The following is a 13,556-nucleotide window of genomic DNA, read 5'->3' on the forward strand; positions in this document are numbered from 1 at the left end:
TGCTCATTAATTTTGCTTTTTGTCAGTCTTCATTCCTTCTTGTCGACAACTTTGTGTGGGCAGGCTCTCTCAACAGAACCATATATATACTGGACTCTGACACCAGCACAGGTGTGTGAATTTGTTTCAATTTGTTTCCACTCACCAGTATGAAAATATTTATGGTGTTTGTTTTGTAATGTGTGCCTGCATGCATGTGGTAAATCAGCACTTAATTCTTGTATAGTGGTGTCGAAATTAAGCTATTTGGAAGATGATCCAAGTGTTCTTGCATTAGGAAAATTGGAACACCAGAAGTATGCAGAGATGTTGTATTACATGTTCTCATCATGTGTTTTACTCTCAGGGTGGTGTGGTCCCTTCTCATTCAAGGATTGCTGATCACATGGAACCCATTGACAAGAGAAAGAGAATTAACAGTTAGTAGAATAGTTAAAGGTGTATATTGTGTAGTACTAGAGCACATAACAGATAACGCTACCTGTCAGTAACTTACCCAAGAATCATCCGTTCATCTGTTATTCCATGGCTGTTCTGGAGGATTATCTGTGGATTGGTAAGTTAATGAGACAAAGAGCATTTACTACAAGTTGTGCAGGCACCAACTTGGACATGATGTTAGTGTTAAGGATTGAGAATGACAAGAAGTGGTCAGTAGTTAAGGAAGTCAGTGTTGGGAATACCGGCAAGAATGAGAGCCAAGTAAAGTGTGTGGCAGTCTCTAATAATGGACTGGTCAGTTGCCACACAGTGAAGCATTGTGTCATTTGAGCCTCACCCCCCCAGATTTGGTGCAGCACTAAAATACCCAACCAGCTAACAGTGTTTGATGCTAAAACATTTGAGAAAAGATACACCTTTGAAAACAAGGAAGAAACAAACAAACCAGTCAATGTCATCCTACCAGTTAACAATCAGGTAACAATAACATTTGTCTACTTGAGCATTTATCAGATGTGATTACCAGATATGGTGTGGTACTAAGAGTGGCAAAATACTAATATTTGAAGACAAGGAGATAAAAGAGAAAGAATTGAAAGTGAGTTTACTAGTTAGTAATTTAATCATTCTGATATTTACAGCCACTGAAGATCGCCAATGCTCACGAGGACACAATAAGAACTTTGTTATTGCTAAAAAAGGATGACAAAAGTCACAGTCTAGTTATAAGTGGCAGTGGTTCACGGGATGGTTGTGCAGCTGTGTGGAATCCACTCGATTTAAAACACTTTTAGTACATATACCTCCTGATGATTTTTAATGTAGGTTTTAATGTGCTGTCACAGACAATTTTTTTATTGTTAAATCATCATAATTTCACACAATTCAATTGTTCAGACTGTCACTTGGCCTCCTGTTCATGGGGGACGGTACGTATGATATCGGAATCACCAGGGTCTATGATGGCTAGAGTGCTGACCCGGAAGAACTTTCCGCAGGCAGTGCCGAGGTCGTTGTTGTCTCCAGAATAGTAGTGTACTCCAGTCTTGGCCAACATAGCATAGTACTCAACCTCACTCTTCCTGAAATGAAGTGTAGTCACCATGACAAATTGGTTTTTTGCCTTACGTCAGTGGCGGGGCGTTGTTTGCTAGAATTATCAACTTCGCCTTGCCTTGACGTAGTGACTTGAGAGTTGACTTGATCCCCAAGGTGTACTTGCCACTCTTCATCACAAGCGCAAGGCGCGTGTTGATGCTTTCCATCTGCTTTTTCTACAGTACAATACAATAAACCAGTGTTACTATGCGATTGCTTACAATAAAAATGTACGTCAGACAGCATTTAACAAATTACCTGTTTTCCGGTAGCCGGCATCTTTATCGCTGACACTCCAAAAACCTATCTAAATAATAAAGCAGACATCACTTGTCACGTAACTGTACAATTAAAACAATAGGTTACCTAAATCAAGTTTTCTTCTCGTCAGCAAAGTGAACACAACGTACACGTGGTCTTTTTCACTAAGAAGGAAACGCCTGCGCTTTTCACACTCTTATTAGAGCCCTCTTCACAACACGTGATACAATAGTTATTCCAAATACAGCCCAGTGGAAACAATGGGTAGGTAATCTGTGTTTATTATGGACTCGTTCATGTTGTTGTATCGCTCCCAGCACTCCCAACTGGACCTTCACTCGTTTGTTCGTTGGCACTTTCCGTGCTAACGTTCGCTGCCATGCAAATGTTCAGCGAAGAGTTAGCTGCAAGTCAACTGGGCACGATAGCCGGTGGCTTCGTAGGATCACTATTATTCTGCTTTATCTTAAACGTACGTTGTGTAATATATGACGTCTGTTAACTTAATTGTGTGTAGGCTGTGGGCAATGCAGAAACTCTGATGTTTGAAAAGGGATTTCAAACCAAACTGTTTCCAGAAGGTACCCTAGTGTTTTTTGATTATTTTATTGACGATCTTTGTATGTAGTTATCATCTGCCTTTTATTGTCCATGGGTATATCTGCTGCTGTCCATCGAGTGTGTGCCACCACATGGTATGGTCAGTGTACATGTCACTACTATTATTTCCCACTATTACAGTCTGATCTTTTCACTGGTGGATCTGTACTACATCAACCGAATCTCCCAAGCTACTTACGCTGGAACAGTCACAAAGCCAGTGAAGGCACCAGTTAAAACTACAACAGGGAAAAAGTCTAAATAAATTAGTTCAAAGTGACTAAATATTAACTAGTACAATAATGATTACTAATCAAAGTTAGTTATTCTACTAAAAAAGCAACAGTACAAGTCATCAGGGCATCGGGAGGTTGTGAAATTGTCTAACGCTGTAGGGAGGAGGGATACATAATGGCAACACACAGTAGTGATCACTTACTTGTTCTGCATGAGGGTTTGTGCCACTTGTATGTTGTTCGGTAACCCTTTGATGTTAATGACACGTTCTGATGAACCAGGCTGCCCACTATCCATCGTTATTTCACAACCACTTTGCCTAACCGTCTGGTCAAGCCGAGACCCACCAGGACCAAGAATGGCATCAGCATACTATCAAAAACACATTATCTCATGAACCATACAATAAGGGTCCTAACCTGGTTAGGGATGGTAACTTGTTGGGTTTGTATGGCTGTGCCAGATGGGCCTCCAGGCTGGCTAGGTACTAATGGGGTGGGTCCTGGAGGCTTGAACTGTTGAGGAGGGGGTGCACCAGGACTGGAGAATTGTTGGTTGTTTCCCATCTGTCCACCACCAGCTCCACCACCACCACCATATCCTCCTGTTGATTGAGATTAACAAGTTTGTGTCATGTTGCATCACTCACTTCCTCCATCCCCTCTTCCAGGGTTCCCACCACCTCTGCCACGGCCTCTTCCACCACGGCCGCCCCAGCCACCACCTCGTGGTCCAGGTGAAAAGTTTGGTGGAAGATTTCGTGGGGAACCTCGGCCAACTTGTGGGGGAGGAGGGAACTCCATAAAAGGATCAAACGGTGCACCTGATGGGATGTAGTGAAATGTCGGTCCCCTGTTCTCATTTTTCTGTGAAACATTAACCACAATGGTGACAGTGATATGTTGTTAGGTCATAACATACCATCACATCTCCCAGTTCACTTAACACATAAGCAACACAAGACAATATGGCTGCCTTTCCACCAGTTATAGATATACTCCTCTCATTAGATCCAGGCAGTGACTCACTAAATATCTTCAGAATCATTTTATTAACACACAAAGTAACATCCAGTGGGTATTACCTTTATCGCTGCATTTGATTCCTAGTAACCACAGGATACAAACTGTTAGTACGAGAGTAACTTTATGATTGTACCTTTCGCTGTTGCTTTATCTTCTGCCCTCCAGTACCAATGATAGTTCCCATGTACGGCTCTGGGACTAGTACCTGTACCTCTGTTGTGAAGTTAGGAGCACCTCGATGGACACTCTGTATTATCAAAGTTGATACCCAGGAACATGCAAGACGTTACAGTATACTAACCTCATTTATCTTAGGAATGAGCTCTTCCATACAAGAAATAATACTATTTCTTGCACCATTTATAGTGAGGACACTAAAATATAGTAACAGAAGATAAAAGGATGGAAAATATTGTATTTCTTCAATTAAATATATACAATGGCATGGCTACTATTATTCACCATGCAAGATTTAGTCTGTTTTTCAAGGATGATGACAGTTTAACAACTTTCAGACCCTGAAAAAGCAGCAGGAGACTACCACACATCTATTGATACTGTGGCTAAAAACTAATCCGAAAACCTCTAACAAGCATTTTTAAAGATTGAGCTGGAAAGCTTATGATAACAGAAACAAAAAGCTCATGTTTAGTGACAAGAATGCTATTCAACAGCTGCAATACAACAAGCTGATGGAACATACAGTAATTACTCAAAACATTTACACCTTATAAACACAATAACATACACAACACAGATATAGCAAGAATACACAACATACAAGAGAAGGTTGGTCATAAGCAACAAAACCTTTTAAACTCTTGAAATTTAAAAAAAAAAAAACACTCATCTGGTAATGATACCCGCAGCTACAGAATGCCAACATTTCCAAGTAGTCTGAACACATCTGCTAGTAAACCATCTGTACCTCACATATAGCCCGCAATACTCCAGAGTAAAGCATCAAACTAGGAACTGTTAAAGCAACTATGAGATGACCAACCTTCTCTATCACTGGATATGTAGGGGACAAGTGGACTAAGGCAACATACCGCTCATTGCTACCAGGACACTCTGGATAGTGGAGAGTGCAGTTATACTGGACAACACGGGATATATAGGACCCATGGTTGATGTGGCCCATGGGGATGGCCATGGAAAGGTAATATTTTTGATTGAGTGGGTAGGCAGGATGGGTACATAAGGAAGGAAAAGGCAAAACAGGAACAAATCAACAGTAAAATAAAACACAATATCTAACATAGACCCCCCCCTTGTGGCTCCTCTAACACTTCCATGTTTTTTTTTTAAAAAAAAGGTTACAGATATTGTTTGTGGCAATTCTTATTAATCAAAGGATGAAAAAAGGTTACCTTAATGAGGTACCAGCCACATCAAGGGGTCTATTGTACAAATATTTCAAAGTGCAAAATTGGCACACCTAGAGGTAATGTGCTGAATAAAATAGTGCACAATATTTGGTATCAAGAAATACATAGTACAAAATTGCTATTCTATGCCTACACAAATTCAAAAGCTACTAACCTGTTGCCTAAGACGTTTTATGTTGGATCCGCCTTTGCCAATAATGGAGCCAGCGTCCTGCAGCGAAGAAAATAGTGTCAAATACAAGAAATACTTTTACTTACCGAGCTGCGCGTTAGAATTCGTAACGATTCTTCTCCAATGCGCGGGCGAGGGATCTTGTTTGGAGGTGGGTTCCCGAAGGATGCATCTCCCCAGTCACCACGTTCACGTTTTCTACCTACAATCATTTCAGATAAGCAAGCACCACGCTTAAGTGCCAGTTACCAAATGGTCCTCCTCCACGAGGCATGCCGCCGCGAGGTGCTCCTTCCATCTTGATATGATCTCGTGACAACTCACGTGCGATTCGTGGGTGGGACAATTTCCTCGTGCATGTTTTTTTCTAGGATAAATTTTTTAGAATACTTATACTATTAAGTAGGACCGTTCAGCGCTACTTGTGATGAGCGATACGAAGGACCAGCCAACGATCAGGGAAGAATCGGCTGACGCTGATCCAAAGTCAAACGAAGTCAAAGTTGATAAGGCGAAAGTAAGGAAAGGTCATGGTAGTTTTCGTTTTTTAAAATGAAATTTTGTTTCATGTGGTGCAGGCAGACTCGATTGCACAGCAGGAGTTCGCGAGTAAATATCCCGGCAAAAAACCGTCTACATTCGCGCAACGCAAAATATCCAACAAAGGGGTTAGTGTGTTTACGTTAGTGTCGAGCATGTTTTGAGAACTAAATACTGTGTATATATGGCTTCTTTTGTCTATTTGTTTGGCTTCAGTTCTAATAAGTGATGTTTCATCCTGAGATGATAGAATCTTAATTGAAATGTTTCTATCAACAGGGAGTTCAGTATTTTGATTCGGGTGATTATTATACAAAAACTTCTAAGGAAGAGAAAAAAGAGATAGCATCACATCCAGCTGTTGCAACGCACCCAGCATTGTTGGCGGTACGAGCACAAAAAAAGAAATCTGTCGGACAAGCACCAAGTAAACTATGCTGATCTACAATTAGGATTTGTAATACCTTCACATCTGTGACTAATATTATAGATTATATTAAAAATGTATATATGATGTAATTAATTTACAAGTTCAGCTTTGTATGTTACAGTGCCAATTCTGTTTGAATCAAAATGTGATCCTGTCTGAGATATACGGATTCCGTATACGTGACCTAGTAATCCGTTTCTGTACTCTATGGCTGGCAAGGACGATATTGACGCATTATTCGGGATTAGGAATGCTTTCTACACGGGGAATTATCAGGCGTGTATAACAGAGGCACAGAAATTAAAGAAGGTGTGTTTACCTACTATCCATTGTACGTAATGTTGGTGGGCATTTATTGGGACTATACCATCGTTGATAGCTGCCTAATGCCGCTGTTGCCGTTGAAAAGGATGTCTTTATGTACAGAGCTTATGTAGGCCAAGTAAGCCCACCATATAACGTAGTGGTATAGTTATACATCTGGTTTTGTACAGAGAAAGTACACTGTAGTTTTAGATGAGTTGAACTCTGGATCACCCTCGGAGCTCCAAGCAGTGCGAATTTTAGCGGATTATTTGTACAACAAACAAAAGCGTGATACGATAATACAGAATCTGGAGACCAAGCTGACCGGCGGTATTGACTCCAACTATGATCTATTCTTGTTGATGGCATCATCTGTGTATTACCACGAGCAGGTTGTTATTATCACTTCTTGATCATGTTGTTACTCACCTACTTGTCTAGAAATATGATATGGCCCTCAGGTGTCTAAATCAGTCAGACTCATTGGAAGGGTATGTCATAATAGTATGAATTGAATTGTAAGCTATCTTCTCATCACAGAGCTTCAATGCGTGTACAAGTGTATTTGTCTATTTCGAGAGTGGACTTAGCAAGGTACATAAGCCGCATGTTGTAATGGTATAATTGTGAAGCCAACATACAGCTAGCTATTTTTAACAGAATAAAAGCTTTCAAACTATTATATCATTTGCAAAAAAAATAAATATCTCTTATGAGAGCCTGCTATGCATTTAAGTTATTGAACAGTAAACAAACAAGTCGGTTTTGTCACTTCCCAAACCAGTTCTGTATCTGCCCAATACTCCTTTAATTTGATGAGGGCCAAAGAGCCTGAAATAATATTGAGATCATTGTGCAGCCAAGAAGCTGACAGATGGAGTAACCATTGTAGAAGTGTCTTTTGGTGGTTTGAACGAAATCAGAATAATATCACGAAAACCAAATATGTGTAACAAGCATACAATCAACCTTTGTGGATAAAAAAATATTTGTTGTCGTGCCTATCAGACAATTCACTTAAAGGAGTCGGTATGTAGATAGATTAAAACCAAACACATACAAATAGTGTGCAATTGAGATACTCTAACAGAACAGTCACCTTAAAGCATTCAGTGTATACAATCATGGGTGCAAAAATTGTTAAAAGCATGATGTTGTTTCCATAGAAAAAGATAGGTAATGAGCAAGCCCCATAAGCTGGCTTTGGTTCTTGCAAACACAAAACGATGTTAACTGTGAAAAATGGGTGCAGCCATCAAAAATGTTAGGGTGGGAAAAGTCGTGAAATCAGAGCACTAAAATGATATTTAATCACAGCATCTTAAGTGTCTGAGGTGTATATAACACTGATACTAACAATATTACAGCAGTCAGTCATATGATTTTTTGATGCTGGAATAGTGAGTCCTATGGAGCAAATAACGTACCATTTGTTCATCTCAATCATACAGTTCGGTAGTATGGTATATTGGGAATCTCATGAAGAACTGGGCTTTTATAGCCAAAAATATCACCCTAAAAACCAGCCTCGATTTCCAGCTTGGCAGCATTGGTTAGGCACACCGAAGCCCAAAAATGTCCTCAGACCAACCCCGAACCCTTCCAAAAAGTTTCTATGCAATTATAAAAATTTTCTAATTGATCTAGCCAAGCATAACTCAAGGCTACAGGCTTGATTTCTTCACTGTTCGGCATAGCTTTGTCCCAAGATGAGCCTTTCACCAACCACAGTACAGTAGGATCTCGATTATCTGAATCCCAATTATCCGAGTAGTATAAGTGACTGCTCTATTAGAGTATTTTGTCATTTGGTGAACGTTCTATTAGAGTAGTTGAATGAAACTCTATAAATGAATGGACATCTTTTATCTGAACAAATTCACTTATCTGAATACTTTTATGATTGAACTGGCACACAGTGTTCGGATAATGGAGGTCCTACTGTACATGCAATACATAACAACACACAGGACCTGCCTTGGTCCTCTTTTGTGTTCCAGTTCTTTTTGCTGACAGCACAAGGTGTCGATTCATGATAGCACAATGCAACTTCCCTGTGACTGTGTTAGCTATTGTGCTTATCACCCATATTTCCATAGCTAGTTGGAGTTGGAGGCATCCGACAAGTTTTTAACAAAATATTCCCATTTTACTCTTACAGGGCTAACGCAAGAAGCCATTGACACACCACACACATGCATCACTATCATTATGGACTAATGACTTTAGCAGTGCTATACATCAGTGAATCTTACAATATTTTGTTGGTCCCTTGTGAGAGCTCCAAAAGGCTTGAAGTTATTGATACAAATATAAAGAAAAATTAGGAAATTTAGGTTCAATTAGAGATCATAGAAAAAGAGTAGGGAAACAAGGGAGGTCGCCTACAAACTTCAAATTCGTAATATTTCCTTATTATATGACTGGTGAACCCATGCAAAAGAAAGGATGGTGCCAGAGTTAATTTTTAAAAATGAACATGCTCCCTGGCTATCAATTACTGACTCTCAAGTGAAGTGGCCATTATGCTTTGCTTTCAGCTATGTTCAGCTCATTATACAGTGCTACAGGTTGAATTTTCATGGACTTTTTTGTGTCCATATTTTATTTCAAGTTACTGTTCTATTAGAGTATTTTGATCATCACCATCTTATAACTATTTTCTGTTTATCTGACATCATAATCAAAGTTGAAGCACATGCAGCTAAGCTAGGGGGTGTTGGCTCCCTCAACTGGGGATGTGCAGATACCTGTCTGCTAGGAGGTCTCTAACCATGTTAGAGATCCTCGTGACTTAGTGGATTTTAAAGGCCTTGTTATCTCCCAAATCAAAGGATTTTATGCATACCATTTTTTTAGTATCGACTGGAATCTTGAATAAATGTAAAGTGCATGAGTTCTTTGGTTAGTAAGGAAGTGATTCAACATAAAGGTGCTGTCTATATTGATTCATAGTTCCAGCAATTGTGTGACCAATGACCATACATGTGATAGGACAATTAAAAACGCTACTGAAGACACTTGGAGAGTGCATGCATGCACATGTGATGATGAGGTACAATGCACATTAATGTCAATAGTCTATCCACCTGCTGGATACTGATCTGCACCCTGTAACACCTTTTAGGAGCACTCTGATTGCTATGTTGTTGAGTACCTGACTGCTCTATTAGAGTATATCAATCTTTTTAGCAGAAAGTGGTCAGCCATCTTTGACCTGCCCAGTAGGTAATTAACTGGTTTTCAAGCTAATTGGCTGGTAAATGTCCAATGACCAACCACTATAATCCCCTCTGTGATCAACCATTATAATCCCCTCTGCTGGTGCGCCACTCTTCCCTTTGACACCATCACAGACAATTTTATACTGTGCCTATGGGTTTCCTGGGAGATGAACAGAGAACAGAGCTTATGATAAGAATTCTCTGTTGTCCTGCCACAATGTCCTGACAAACCAAAATCGGCCAGACAATTGCCAAAATTGACTGGACATGAGATGAATGCCCAACATGTCTACTGTAGCATAGCAAATAAACATTATAGTGGTAAGACATCACATGCCTTACTGCAGCTGTTATGTGGTTAAAGTACACCAGTGGGTTGGCAATGGTACATTTATGGTCACTCCCTTGGGTTGTAAGAATGTATACTATCTCCTGGCAACCAAGTGAATGTTATTGTTGATAGCATGCCAGCTCAGCCTTTAGGCTCCTTCTTTATGCTTTGATGGGACACTGTGTCCGGACAAATTGCATTATGGTCAGACATCTATGCAATTTGACCGGATTTTGTCTGGTGTCCGGATTTTGTCTGGTGTCCGGACGTTATCATAAGCTCTGAGAGAAGGGTACTCAGTTAGTGGAATTCTCACCACCATACTGATAGGGAAAATGACAGTCACTCCACTTGTTATCTACCAGGCTCCAATTGCAACACTTGAAAAATCAAGCGAAAATCCACAAGCATGCAAGGCTTAAGCACCACTAACTTGGCTAGGCTATCTTGAAATGTGTGGTTCAAGTTTAACTACTGTTCCTATACACACAGGAAAGAGGTAAAACAGATGCAAACAAAGGATGACGATGCTACGCTCACACAACTGGCTCTAGCTTGGGTCAACTTGGCAGTGGTATGATCAACTGGTCCCCCTTTCTGTCATCTAATGTACCATGTGTAGGGTGGTGAAAAATATCAGGAGGCATTTTACATTTTTCAAGAAATGGTAGACAAGACAATACCCACTCCATTGTTGTTGAATGGCCAGGTAGGCACTTCATTCATCATTAATGCTGTAATCATTTTGTGACCACTATAGGCAGCATGTCTTATTGGTCAAGGGAAGTTTGAAGATGCCGAATCATTATTGCAAGAGGCACTTGAGAAGGTAAAGCTTATTTCATAAAATATCAATCTCTACACCTTTAATAGGATAGTAGTTACCCTGAAACACTGATTAATTTGATTGTGGTGTCACAACATCTTGGCAAGCCTAGCGAGGTTGCATTGTTTAACATGGAGACCTGCCGTCACCTTATTTTGTTACAGGTCAGTAATCGATATGTGTCCCAGTTGAGAGATGCCTGCACGGACCACCCATTTGTTAAGGACTATCAACAAAAGGTTCGAACAATGTTCTCTTTTACATCTTCAAATTTATTTTTGTTCCTTTTAGGAAAAAGAATTTCAACGACTTACAGAACAATACAAAAATGTTCAATAAAACAAAAACTAGTACAATTTACCACTCATTTAAACACAAATTTAATTAAGTTTTCTCATAATACTCCTATGCACTGATCGCCTTTGCTTCAGGAAGATATGACTCCCACTGTTCTATCAGCTGTGAATGATATACATTATATATACAGTCACTGCCAGAAATTCTCTACTAAACTACCTCTTGTTGTAACTGCATCATCCCTTCCAAATAAATGACAATTTTACTTTTAAATTCATCTGCTTTCTTTGCCTCATACTGGGCCACTTCACGCTTTATGGTCTTAGAGATACGCTCAAACTCCTTTTGTCCTTCTTCAACCTTCTCTTCCCACTGAAAATTAGCAAGATACTTTACTAGTACATTCTCAAAATGATCATAACCTCTGTGACTTCTTGCTGCACTTGGGCCAACTTGTCAGGTTTACCGCCAGTCTTCAGCTTGTTCTCTTGTTCTCTCTTCTTAGTCAACATGTTCTGAGCAGCAGTCCATGCACCAAATGCCTTCTCCCTTGTGTTAAAAGCAGTCTACAACAGGAACACATTGTAATCAATGTGTCAGTCACTGTTCATCTTACCTTGATGGCACCAATGATATAAATGTGGTCTTTTATTGTCTCCCCAAATACAAAAGTGTCTTTAGTAACCTGTATTATCAAGTTATCATTGTGTGTCAACAAACAGGATAATCACCTGATTGTTGTGTAGATCATGAATTTTACCCTCTACTTCTGATAGCCTTGATAGTGCTTTAGATATGCTAGCGTTCTCCTCCACATTAGCTGTACACATACTCATTGCACACACATTCCACTTAAGGACGCCAATAAATTACCTAGCATCGCAACACTGTTGGCTAAATTACTTGAAGTGGTAGCCAGTTCCTTTCTGTGAATGGTCATAGTTTCAACAGCCTTGTGTAGCTTCCTAAGATGACCATCCATCACTTCAAATTGGCCAGCCCTCTCTTCAAACCACTAACACAAAACAAATAAACAAGGAGTTGTAGTTAAATACTGCATGTTACCTCGTCACTCTCTGACATCTTGGAGGTCATTTTGGAAATGGAGTCACTAACATTTTTCACAAGACGCATAAAGCCTGCTCCACTGACAGCTGACGTCTCCTTAGCCTTTGGAAGCTATACACACACACACATACGTACTGCAAACACTGTATACAAGCAAACAGGCAATGACATACTTCAGATGGATTCTCTAAAAAGTCAATAAAATCTGGATCCTTTCTTAGCTTAGGGTGTGTCGCTGTACGCACAAGATACCTTTAGTACGTTTGAACTATATTAACAACTGATAATTATGAACAATAATACCTTTCAAGAGAGGCTCTTCGCCTTTCAATAAAATCTGCTCCTCCCTCTTCACTCTTAGAAAACTTTATTTTTGCCATTCCTGTAATTTATGCCACTAACCTAAAGTTTCCACAGTACACACTAACCCATAGCGCTTTTCTCTGGAGCAGGAGGGATTACAATTCCTTTACCAACATACTTGGTGACCATACGAGAGTGTAAGCCTAGAAAATCACTAAATCTTCGTCTGACAGATGCTTCTGGATTCTTGAAGTTGGGGATAGTAGTCTAAGGGAGCTCAGTAACACTCAACCATATTATTATTTGTCTCACCTTAGTAGCTATTGTGTATGCAATGTAAGCATTCATCCCTTCGCCTGTGGTAGTGTGCATTTAATAGAATCAGCAATAAGAGTCGTTCCAAACTTACCAACTTTCTCTGGATTGTTTACAGAAATTTCTACTTCAAATGTGTCATCATCCTCTTCCTCTTCTTCCTACAGAGTACACGGGATTATTATTCTGCATTTCCAATCAATGCGCATCACCTCTTCTGCTGGAGCAGCCCGCTTTTTATCCTCATCGTCTACCTCACTAGCGGAGGACAGGGCGACTGGTTTACTACTTTTTGTATCAGCAACTGGCGCCTCTTCCTTCTCTTCCTTCGAATGCACTTCCGTGTCAGAATCATCAAACAAGCTATCCGCTTGAGGTTTCGGCTTGACTACTTCCAGGTCTGGTGTTGACAATGGCTCCGACAATGGTTCCGCTAATAATGGCTGCTGGTCGTCCTCCACCTCCTTTTCTTCCACTGGCGGCGGTTGAAACAGTGGATCTTCAGTAGGAGCAGCTGGTGCTGGAGATTCTTCCTTGGTTAAATCGACATCAAAAAGGTTTGCACTTTGTGCAGTCTCCTCGTTTGAATCTGCAGTTGTTTCTTCGTTATCTGAATCGTCGAAAAGAGGCGGAGGCTCTGTAGCCATTTTGACGAACACAAAAACCCACAATCGAAACAATCAATCAAATC

General features: G+C 40.1%; 6 protein-coding genes across 6 annotated transcripts in view; 3 read left to right on the forward strand and 3 right to left on the reverse strand.

Moving 5' to 3' along the window:
• LOC136262487 (DENN domain-containing protein 3-like) overlaps nucleotides 1–1,330 on the forward strand; it is a 32,150-nt gene extending 30,820 nt beyond the window's left edge. Inside the window, exons 6-10 of the mRNA XM_066056782.1 lie at nucleotides 472–556; nucleotides 599–735; nucleotides 787–918; nucleotides 968–1,039; nucleotides 1,083–1,330. Of these exons, the coding sequence (XP_065912854.1) occupies nucleotides 472–556; nucleotides 599–735; nucleotides 787–918; nucleotides 968–1,039; nucleotides 1,083–1,235 (579 nt within the window). The 3' untranslated portion in view covers nucleotides 1,236–1,330. The remainder of the gene's footprint in view (nucleotides 1–471; nucleotides 557–598; nucleotides 736–786; nucleotides 919–967; nucleotides 1,040–1,082) is intronic.
• On the reverse strand, nucleotides 1,268–2,055 carry LOC136262499 (large ribosomal subunit protein eL30-like). Its single transcript, XM_066056796.1, has 4 exons — nucleotides 1,906–2,055; nucleotides 1,798–1,846; nucleotides 1,570–1,715; nucleotides 1,268–1,523 (listed from the first exon to the last, which is right to left on the reverse strand). The coding sequence occupies exons 2-4, from the start codon at nucleotides 1,816–1,818 to the stop codon at nucleotides 1,343–1,345; spliced, it is 348 nt and encodes a 115-aa protein (XP_065912868.1). The 5' UTR covers nucleotides 1,819–1,846; nucleotides 1,906–2,055; the 3' UTR covers nucleotides 1,268–1,342.
• On the forward strand, nucleotides 1,960–2,767 carry LOC136262498 (keratinocyte-associated protein 2-like). Its single transcript, XM_066056795.1, has 5 exons — nucleotides 1,960–2,064; nucleotides 2,118–2,272; nucleotides 2,318–2,381; nucleotides 2,429–2,495; nucleotides 2,542–2,767. Exons 1-5 carry the CDS (start codon nucleotides 2,061–2,063, stop codon nucleotides 2,663–2,665), a joined length of 414 nt encoding a protein of 137 aa, XP_065912867.1. The 5' UTR covers nucleotides 1,960–2,060; the 3' UTR covers nucleotides 2,666–2,767.
• On the reverse strand, nucleotides 2,645–5,603 carry LOC136262478 (heterogeneous nuclear ribonucleoprotein K homolog). The gene is made up of 12 exons (XM_066056769.1): nucleotides 5,475–5,603; nucleotides 5,312–5,427; nucleotides 5,208–5,264; nucleotides 4,715–4,761; nucleotides 3,964–4,036; nucleotides 3,796–3,909; nucleotides 3,722–3,742; nucleotides 3,559–3,672; nucleotides 3,287–3,503; nucleotides 3,057–3,241; nucleotides 2,840–3,009; nucleotides 2,645–2,789 (listed from the first exon to the last, which is right to left on the reverse strand). The coding sequence occupies exons 1-12, from the start codon at nucleotides 5,521–5,523 to the stop codon at nucleotides 2,756–2,758; spliced, it is 1,197 nt and encodes a 398-aa protein (XP_065912841.1). The 5' UTR covers nucleotides 5,524–5,603; the 3' UTR covers nucleotides 2,645–2,755.
• A 600-nt stretch (nucleotides 5,604–6,203) lies between these two features.
• On the forward strand, nucleotides 6,204–11,284 carry LOC136262486 (coatomer subunit epsilon-like). Its single transcript, XM_066056781.1, has 11 exons — nucleotides 6,204–6,504; nucleotides 6,575–6,637; nucleotides 6,690–6,893; nucleotides 6,943–6,992; nucleotides 7,042–7,095; nucleotides 10,549–10,630; nucleotides 10,679–10,765; nucleotides 10,817–10,885; nucleotides 10,930–10,998; nucleotides 11,047–11,121; nucleotides 11,174–11,284. Exons 1-11 carry the CDS (start codon nucleotides 6,403–6,405, stop codon nucleotides 11,219–11,221), a joined length of 903 nt encoding a protein of 300 aa, XP_065912853.1. The 5' UTR covers nucleotides 6,204–6,402; the 3' UTR covers nucleotides 11,222–11,284.
• On the reverse strand, nucleotides 11,134–13,551 carry LOC136262471 (sorting nexin-2-like). The gene is made up of 13 exons (XM_066056751.1): nucleotides 13,078–13,551; nucleotides 12,960–13,026; nucleotides 12,863–12,906; nucleotides 12,676–12,817; nucleotides 12,551–12,629; nucleotides 12,421–12,499; nucleotides 12,245–12,358; nucleotides 12,053–12,194; nucleotides 11,911–11,999; nucleotides 11,796–11,864; nucleotides 11,602–11,745; nucleotides 11,399–11,551; nucleotides 11,134–11,341 (listed from the first exon to the last, which is right to left on the reverse strand). The coding sequence occupies exons 1-13, from the start codon at nucleotides 13,510–13,512 to the stop codon at nucleotides 11,288–11,290; spliced, it is 1,611 nt and encodes a 536-aa protein (XP_065912823.1). The 5' UTR covers nucleotides 13,513–13,551; the 3' UTR covers nucleotides 11,134–11,287.
• Nucleotides 13,552–13,556: the final 5 nt, after the last annotated feature.

The sequence above is a fragment of the Dysidea avara genome, chromosome 7 (genome assembly GCF_963678975.1).
Source record: "Dysidea avara chromosome 7, odDysAvar1.4, whole genome shotgun sequence".
In the NCBI taxonomy this organism is placed as follows: domain Eukaryota; kingdom Metazoa; phylum Porifera; class Demospongiae; order Dictyoceratida; family Dysideidae; genus Dysidea; species Dysidea avara.

Bases quoted from the DNA above. Each gene is read 5' to 3' on its own strand.
- LOC136262499 (XM_066056796.1), bottom strand. From the start codon at position 1,818: ATGCCGGCTACCGGAAAACAG. The intron at 1,716-1,797 runs GTAATTTGTTAA...ATTGTACTGTAG, and splicing joins TGCCGGCTACCGGAAAACAG to AAAAAGCAGATGGAAAGCAT. The intron at 1,524-1,569 runs GTAAGGCAAAAA...ACTTCATTTCAG, and splicing joins AACAACGCCCCGCCACTGAC to GAAGAGTGAGGTTGAGTACT.
- LOC136262498 (XM_066056795.1), top strand. The intron at 2,382-2,428 runs GTACCCTAGTGT...CTTTGTATGTAG, and splicing joins AACCAAACTGTTTCCAGAAG to TTATCATCTGCCTTTTATTG. The intron at 2,496-2,541 runs GTATGGTCAGTG...CCACTATTACAG, and splicing joins CGAGTGTGTGCCACCACATG to TCTGATCTTTTCACTGGTGG.
- LOC136262478 (XM_066056769.1), bottom strand. From the start codon at position 5,523: ATGGAAGGAGCACCTCGCGGCGGCATGCCTCGTGGAGGAGGACCATTT. The intron at 4,762-5,207 runs GTTAGTAGCTTT...CGTGTTGTCCAG, and splicing joins TAAAACGTCTTAGGCAACAG to TATAACTGCACTCTCCACTA. The intron at 3,743-3,795 runs GTACAATCATAA...TGTGGTTACTAG, and splicing joins AGATAAAGCAACAGCGAAAG to GAATCAAATGCAGCGATAAA.
- LOC136262486 (XM_066056781.1), top strand. From the start codon at position 6,403: ATGGCTGGCAAGGACGATATTGACGCATTATTCGGGATTAGGAATGCT. The intron at 10,886-10,929 runs GTAAAGCTTATT...CACCTTTAATAG, and splicing joins TGCAAGAGGCACTTGAGAAG to GATAGTAGTTACCCTGAAAC. The intron at 10,999-11,046 runs GTTGCATTGTTT...ATTTTGTTACAG, and splicing joins ATCTTGGCAAGCCTAGCGAG to GTCAGTAATCGATATGTGTC.
- LOC136262471 (XM_066056751.1), bottom strand. From the start codon at position 13,512: ATGGCTACAGAGCCTCCGCCTCTTTTCGACGATTCAGATAACGAAGAA. The intron at 12,630-12,675 runs GTTAGTGTGTAC...CATAAATTACAG, and splicing joins TCCAGAGAAAAGCGCTATGG to GAATGGCAAAAATAAAGTTT. The intron at 12,500-12,550 runs GTATTATTGTTC...AACGTACTAAAG, and splicing joins CGAAGAGCCTCTCTTGAAAG to GTATCTTGTGCGTACAGCGA.